Genomic DNA, 7,905 nt, shown 5'->3' with positions numbered 1-7,905 from the left:
TCCTGTTTAAGACATTAATTTACCAGCCTTTGCCAAGGTGGATGGGCCACCTTTACTTAACCCAGAAAAGGAAAATGTATAATTTAGTATATGTTCGATAGATAACCTGGAATTTATCTAGCAGCTTGAAGGTCAAGATTTTAAAAAAATCAGCCAGTCAGGAACACTCTGTAGTTCACGTACAGCAACCCCGCCTTGGATCCCTGCTTGGGAACGCAGGAGCGATCAGCTCCTTTGGTATCGCACCACTGAAGCAGCACACACGCGATGCGACGCAGTGCCGGCACCCAGGAAGGTGAGGGACCAGCGCTGCTTCTGAGCGCTGGCTGGAGGGAGGCAGCTGGGGTACGGGGCTGGGACTGACTGCCCGTGAAGCACAAGGAAGTGATCCAATTCTTTACATCTTTATGAAATAATGATAAATGTGGTCTATAAAGATGTAAAGAACAATCCTGTGCAACTCTAACATCTGTGTCACTTGGACCGCTTTACTTTTTAACTCTCTTTCACCAGCAGGCTTTTGGTGGCTAGACTTTTTGGGCTATTAAGGCATGTGTCAGTTCTGAAGGAAGAGTTAGCCTTTCGGCAAAGAGCAAGGCTCACAGCAGGGCAACCCAGCATGCAGGGCTGTCCAGCCGCTGCTCTGGAAATAAGTGACAAGCTCCTCCTGCACGTACATACTGCCTGACGGGAAGTATTTGGGAAACTAGGGCCCCACCATACAAGCTCTTGATGATGGCAATTTCAAGGAATAAATGAGGGCTGCCACAAGAAAGAAATGGATGTGTTGAGAGGTAAAAGCCATTCACAGGGGGATTTAAGGAGAATGCTGGAGATGAGAGTCCATTCCTCCCATCTCTGAGGTGCACACAATCCAGCGCACGAGAACATCTTGGTTCATTTTCACTAAACAAACTTGCTCCCATTTATGCAAAGTCAAAACCAGCAGTTTTCATTTCAAATTGCACTTGTGAATCCCAGACTACTTTCCATTAAGTTAATCAAAGGCAGACTATTTTGTTTTCCAAGATGAGACAACCCGCAAGGCCTGTGGCTACTCTAATCCCTCAGGATATTTTTATATCCACTGCTGCATTCTTAATGGCATAAAAGAAACCACCTCAGGCTTCCTTTTGAAAAATAAAACCTCCTCTCAAAAGGAAGAAGAGTGTCTTGCTCATCCCACTTTTCATTTTTGTGAAGCAGAGGCCAAAAGTGCACACCATCTTTCCACAAAATTTGTTGGTTGCCTGAAGAAATGCTCAGAAAGAAAGGCAGGAAAGTGTAACAGGAAGGAGAACTTGCTGAGAAAGGAAACATCTAGAAATCACCAGTGTCACAGTAGCTGGATACACTTAGCTCAGAGCAGAGCATCATTTCCTTGCTCCGGTCTGGAAACCTTTATATCCAAGAGTCCTGTTATCATGATTCCTGACAAGCACAAAAAGAAAGGTCCGACTGACCCAAGAGAGAACTTGCTTCCACTGCAGGTGACATTGTTCTATTATGTACCTCAGGTATCATTATAAATAGAATAGAAATCTTATTTGTTTAAAAAAAAAAAAAATCCAAGTTGAAACAAATCTTTTCATCCACCATTCCGGCTTGGTCAGTACTGGCAAGGTGAAGTGGAATATGTGGCATGAGGAAACGGCAGCACTGAAACTGAGACCTGATGGTTCAGGTAAGAAAAGTGCAAGCAAAAAAAGTGAGACCACCAAGAGGGAGGTTGGGTCCAGCCTTGCTACTCCCTCCACTTCTGATCTGCTGCTATATTTCTCCATCTTCATCCGAGCTCACACCGCTGCTTCCACTGCTGCTGCTCCCGCTCTCACTGCTCTCTTCCTGCTGGGCCTGGCTGTGGGCTGCTGCTGCTGCCGCCGCTGCCGCCTCTCTCTCTTGCTGCTTCAGCGCAGCCGCCTTCTTTTCCTGCTCCGCGTGGCTTTTCATGTGAGCACTGCGGCTCTTCACCTTGTAGAACACCCTGAGGAAGCACACATGTATGTTAGCACTGGTCTCTCCTACAGGCTCCTTCATTAATTCTCCAAAAGAGCTTCTGCTGCTCCAGCCTCAAGTTTGTGAGTTTTGGCACAGGACCTCATGTTGGCATTGCAATACAGCATCTATAGCAAACACCGCTTCTGACTCGTTGTGTGCCAGCACTAGGTGAAGTGCTAGCAGGAGATCCTGAGCACCCTCAAACCATTAGCTTCATTTCTTAATACAACCATTTCCTCTTCTCTCTCATTCAGCTCTTAAATTTTCTAAATTCTGAGAGGTAGCACTGGTATCTGAAATACGCACGTGCTGCTTAACACAACAGGGCCCTGGTTTTTGGCAATCCCCCTATGCTGCAAAAATACAATAAACATGGAGGTGAACAACGGCCAAATGCCACTCTTGAGCCCTGTCCACACAGCTAGAAACACTTGAGCTATTTCCTCCTAACTTTGTACTTCTGCGATCTGTTCCTCCGTCTTTCGCCATTAACTATTTGGATTCGGCACCAAATGTCACAAGACAAGTTTAGACACCATTAAGGATCCTTGCCTGCTTCTCCTTTGTCAGTGGCCAGGATGAAATCCCAACTGCCTGACTTCGCACAGCACTGCTCTTTCCAATGCCCCATGCTCCCCGAGGGCACACACACAGGGCACCTTGGCAGGACCAGCTAGGTCCCAGCCACAACAGGAATCTGTCAACACCCCTGGTGATGTAACTAGACAGAGATCCCCCTTTTTTAAATAAAGGGATAACCACTGAACTCTCTATTGTTTTAAGGGTAAGCAATTTATGTAGGGAACTGAATTTTCTTGACATTTATGAATCTGCTGGCAACAAACCGAAAAAAATACTAGAACCGTGTGGGGAAAAGACAAATATATTTTAGACACAAAAGGTGGGTGCAGGTTTAACCAGATGAATTGTGTACCCACTGGCCTAATACCTGCTGCTATAACAATGGTAGTGTCTTGTATTTCTATACCACTGTTCATAAGTAAGTCTATGCCATGTTCTTAATATGTGACCCAGCTAACATATAGAAATCGCTTGTTACAAAAACGTAGGCAGTACAGAGGGGCAATACAGCAGCTGTTTGAAAGTGTAACTTAACACCAAATACTGCACACAGTTGAAATGCAGGTGGTGTCTCATTCCATTTGAGGAAAAACAGTCAGCAGCAGGTAATTATCCAAGTAGTAGTATCTTAATATCAATATATGTAAAAGCCCCTAATCGGCAAATATTAGTGGGGTAAATAAGTCATTAAAATGATTGCCAGTGTCTCTAGCCCAAATAGACAGAAGGAAAGCTCGTTAGAGAATAAGCTTCCACAGGAGATGCCCTACTGCAATTCTGTGACTATTGCTGGAAGCAGAGTTGCTCTTACCTGCCACATTTTTTACATGGAAATGTGTTTTCTGTGTTCTGAGTTTTACTGGTAGCATCTGATTTTATCTTTTGTTTCCGCCTCCTCCTCTGCACTGGAGTAGTAATCGGCTTTCGAGGCTTCACTGTTGTCTCCCTTGGCTTCCTTCCAATTCTGCCTGTGACAGTTGCTTCTTGACTCCTGATATTGGCATCATTGGCCTTTGGAGAGAGGGGAACAGTTAAAGCAAACTGAAACTTAAACCCACCATCAGAAAGAAAACAATGGTTGAGCTCCTGTGCCTCATTTATTCCAGATTAAGGTTTCATTTAACAGGAAAGTCTTCAGGATATTTTCAGGACATTTCTCACCATGGTCCTATGTGTGCACCAACCACAAAGAATTATACTGCATTTTTTTCCCCTTACTCATCCCAGTTCTCCCACCACATTACTGGTTGCTAGTAATACTCTAAGCTACCTCAGCCCAGTCTCTTGCTCTGGGAGAAGTTACAGGTGGGAACTTTTTACATCTGGAACTGTCCACCTAGTATTTTCTAAACTAGTTGCAGAGTGAAGGTGGCATACAAAGCACAACATGCACAATGCAGCACTTACTATTAGACCGTCTTGTAGTGTCTGTTCATCTTTGAGAGGAACTGTGCTCTTCTTTCTGTTATCCAATCCTTCCTCTGCCTCCTCTTCTTCCTCCTCTTCCTCCTCCTCCACATGCCCCTGTTCTTCACTGTAAATGTCCCTTCTGGGAGGAAGAACGCGTGCAAACCTATGGGAACTCTTCACCAGAAGATAAAGGAACTGTTAATTTTGGTGTCTGTAAGTAAATGTCATTATGTGACACAGGACACAAGTTTGTGAATCTGAACTCCTCCACACTGACCAGATTGCTTCTACTTTTGATTTTACCAGCAAATGAGACAACAGACAAAAATCAGACTTCACACCACAGCCCAAAAGAGGTGAGAGAAATTTAGGAAGTTACCTTGATGTCAACTTCAGCTTCATCTTTCATAGACTTCTCATTAGCAACATCAATGTCCCCAAAGATCAAGGTCCCATTCCGACCAATTTTCACCTGTTTCTTGTATGTGTAGTAGAATTCCACACACTGAGCCACTGTTTTGGTTTTTATCTGGTGTTTAAAAAACATGAAAGTCCAATGGATTACATGATTTTAAGAAGGCTTAAAAATAATTACTAAAGGTGTAATAAACACACACTTTGTATTTTTCTTTCCCCATTCCACAACAAGTGCTGTTAAAGCCTTCTTTTCTGTGTCATATTCACCTGTATGCCCTGTCCCGCAGCCCATCCCCTATTGCCACTGTTACTCACCGAGAACTACAGGACCAACTTTCCAAAGAAAAGCTGGTCAATGTAAAGGTGACAGAACCTGGCACTTTGTAAGCTTAATGCACCTCTTAGCCTCCAAAACAGTCTAACTGAGCTGTCAGGCTTGAGAGCAGCCTTTCAGTTTTATGGGGGAGCTTTATTTTCCAGCAGCACTTCAGAGAAGACCAGACCAGAATACCGATCCAAAAATGGAAAAGAAGGTTTGCGGCCCTTTCCCATTTTGGCCACATGCATTTCATCCACACATGGTGGTAGGCAATTATCAGTACAGACCTGTGATCGTACATATTCTCTATCAGTGATTTTCCTGGAAGTTTTGGAATATATTCTTAGCTTATAGGCTTTTGCAACTTAAATGCCTTTTGGGAATTTATTCAGGAAATACGCAGCTCCTGGTTTTGCACTCTTCTTCAGTGATTTCCCCCCCACTGAAGTGTCATACCTCATGAAGATAGGTGGGTATGATCATTTTTATTATCACTGTCAGAGAAAACTAGAAAGAGAGATCCTAAAGGATGCATCATTCACATATCCTTCTTTGGTCCTTTTAATCAGCAGCAAGGGTGTGTTTCTATTTAGTTTTATAAGCAAGCCGTTTAAGCCATACTGAAACATTACCAGCACTCTATAAATACACCCTGTAGAAGTGATATCTGCAGTGTGGACTAATGGAAGTAATGCAGTAAGTACAAGGGTTAAGTAAACAACAACAGCAAAACAAACACTATTGTTCTAGCTATCTAGTGAGATTTTATGCTGTGCTGGATGATAAAATTTCTCTGAAATCTTTTGAGTGCAGGACAATGCTGAATACTGAGGTTTCAGAAAAATCAAGATTGAGCTCTCTGTATTAAATGCTCAAACATGTAAGAATGTATCATTGCTGTCATTAAAAAAAAAAAAAAAAAAAAGAAAAAGTAACTTACAAGCTTTTGGACCAAGAAAAAGTCTTTCTTGTAGATTGCAATGCCTTTGTTGAAAAGTTTTTTTTCAGCAACTTTCCACTTGTCTGATCCTGTAGATAAAAAAAGTTGTAACTGAAACCCTTGCAATTTCAAATGTTTACTCTTCCATGTACGTTTTCTTCACATTCACCTTAAATAAGACCAATACACACATTTAACGGTGCAGCCTCACATTGCACCTAATCCAGCATAACTGCAGACTGCTGTTAAACCCTCCCCTACTGCTCCACTTCAGCCCTCCTCTCATCTCTTCCTTTGTGTTAGATCTAGTACTCATCACACCACAGGTTAACTCAGTTCAGCGTGCAAAAAACAGTCAATTAGGAGAACTAAGATGTTTTCCAACAAAACAGCAAGGTGAATTGACACTTTGTGGTGGCCCAGTCATTAAATTTTATACAAGGGAACTGGTGGGGCAGGAGAACAGGACCTTCTCTTTCAGCAGCAATCCACTGTACTTGAAGATTTATTACATCCCAAATATTCCTACTATCCTAACACCCTTGCCTCTAATAATAAACACATTTTGGAATCTCCTTCTGCCTTATAGATACTACTCAAGTAATATTTCCCAACCGTTATAGTAGGAGCGTGTAATAATGAAGAAATATAATTTCTATGCTTTGTGGCGCCAGCTATTAGATGTCTCTCTACCACCTTACATCAGGTCTTTCAGGTGGCTAGGGTCACTCTAGATCACTGAGGTTAGTGTCATACAGCTGACTATTTTCTAATTAGGTACAAGACTACAAAGGCAGTTTACGGTATTTAAATTTTGCAGAAACATTGACAGGCATCAATAGTTGGCTAAGCTTTCTTTGGCAAGCTTGAAAACTCTTCCCATAAAACCCCCTCTTAACTCCACCCTGGAAATTCATGCCAAAGAGGCTGTGGTTCTGAGGTTACCACGCTCTTTCTTGCATGTACTAGCTATCTTTCTGCATTCTCTGTGGCTTAGTGTAAGGGATCGTGTTCCGTCTTCCCCATAAAGGAAATCAGAACACACGGACATGCAGATACACACATGCACATATTCTGAGAGACACGGTGTTTCTTACATCGTAAGTGTCATAATTTGCACAGGCAAAATTCCCAACAAGCCAGCATTTGATTTACCAGAGATAAGAGTGGTCTTTTAATCTTATTGTAATGTTACAGAGTTCCTCAAAAGAGCAGGAAAGGACAGAAAAATTCCTTTATGATAGACAGGCAGCACAGAGTTATTCTGGTTAACGAACCTGTGTAGTGATAATCTGCCAAAGGGTGGGTAGGCGGTCGTAGTGGCCTCTTCAATAGCAGTTTGGTCAAAGCTCCCTAAGATAAACACAAATAAAATAACTAATTTAATGTTTGGCATATTTAAAATGAAGATCAGGCAATTGTTAATCCTCTCCTTTCTGGCAAGCTAACTGAAAAGAATCATAGCACAGTTTAACATTTGGGACAACTTTAAAATCACATTCTTGACTATCCACTGAGTCTTGGGTACCATAGGCAAGCAGCAAGCTCTCAGCACCTCTTCATGTCTCTGCGAATTGACACTTTCCAACACAACCACCACAGTATTGGGAGAGAGTTAATTCCATAGGCAGAGACCGTGCAGCAGTTTCCTCTCATTTACTGAAGGCCTAAGTTACATACTCACATCCAAAAACGCTGCCCTAAATGATGTCTGTCTTAAACATCCAAGTCATTGTGATCTTGCCTCATTTAACTATGCAATATTTCAAAATAAAACAGAGTAGTCATGTGACTGAAAGATTCCACACAAAAAAACACCCTCTCAAGCTGCTTTTTACTTTCCATTTAAACTGGAAGTGCTTTCAAAGTTAGCAAGGAGAATGGAGTCATGCTTTCATTAGCAGTTTAAACCACCTTAACAGTGAGCTCCTGCTGCCAGGGGCAGTCCTGCTCCTCCCTAATGCCAGCAACAGGATTCACAACAGTGGGCTGGTTCCGGGAACCTACCTAGCAGAAACCTAACACGTACACACAAAAACTACTTTTTATTTGTTCTCTTCTCCAATGCAGGTCAATACAGTCTCACAAGGTTCAGTGCTGGTGCACTACAGGGGATGGGAAACAAGCAGCCAGGCAAAAGTGTGGGATATTCCTGACCACAGGGCTGATTTATGCCAGGTTAAATCAATCATAGAACTATAAAAGGATGACAACCCTGTGCCGTATGCTCTGCTCTTAG

The 7,905-nt window shown here is 42.6% G+C and overlaps 1 protein-coding gene across 6 annotated transcripts in view; it reads right to left on the bottom strand.

Annotated features, from left to right (window-relative positions):
• Positions 1–1,755: 1,755 nt before the first annotated feature.
• Positions 1,756–7,905, bottom strand: part of MIDEAS (mitotic deacetylase associated SANT domain protein) — a 66,958-nt gene continuing 60,808 nt past the window's right edge. For all 6 annotated transcript variants that reach the window (XM_087746350.1, XM_087746348.1, XM_087746347.1 and 3 more), the window contains 6 exons: positions 6,944–7,019; positions 5,667–5,755; positions 4,370–4,519; positions 3,988–4,164; positions 3,392–3,591; positions 1,756–1,984 (listed from right to left, as the gene is read on the bottom strand). In XM_087746350.1, coding sequence (XP_087602476.1) covers positions 1,771–1,984; positions 3,392–3,591; positions 3,988–4,164; positions 4,370–4,519; positions 5,667–5,755; positions 6,944–7,019 — 906 coding nt within the window. In that variant the 3' untranslated portion in view covers positions 1,756–1,770. The remainder of the gene's footprint in view (positions 1,985–3,391; positions 3,592–3,987; positions 4,165–4,369; positions 4,520–5,666; positions 5,756–6,943; positions 7,020–7,905) is intronic.

This window comes from Nipponia nippon, unplaced genomic scaffold (assembly GCF_047370975.1).
Source record: "Nipponia nippon isolate SJK-2023a ecotype South Korea unplaced genomic scaffold, ASM4737097v1 scaffold_10, whole genome shotgun sequence".
NCBI classification, from domain to species: domain Eukaryota; kingdom Metazoa; phylum Chordata; class Aves; order Pelecaniformes; family Threskiornithidae; genus Nipponia; species Nipponia nippon.
Note: the sequence above shows the minus strand (reverse complement) of the source record. Positions and strands in the feature narration are given on the sequence as shown.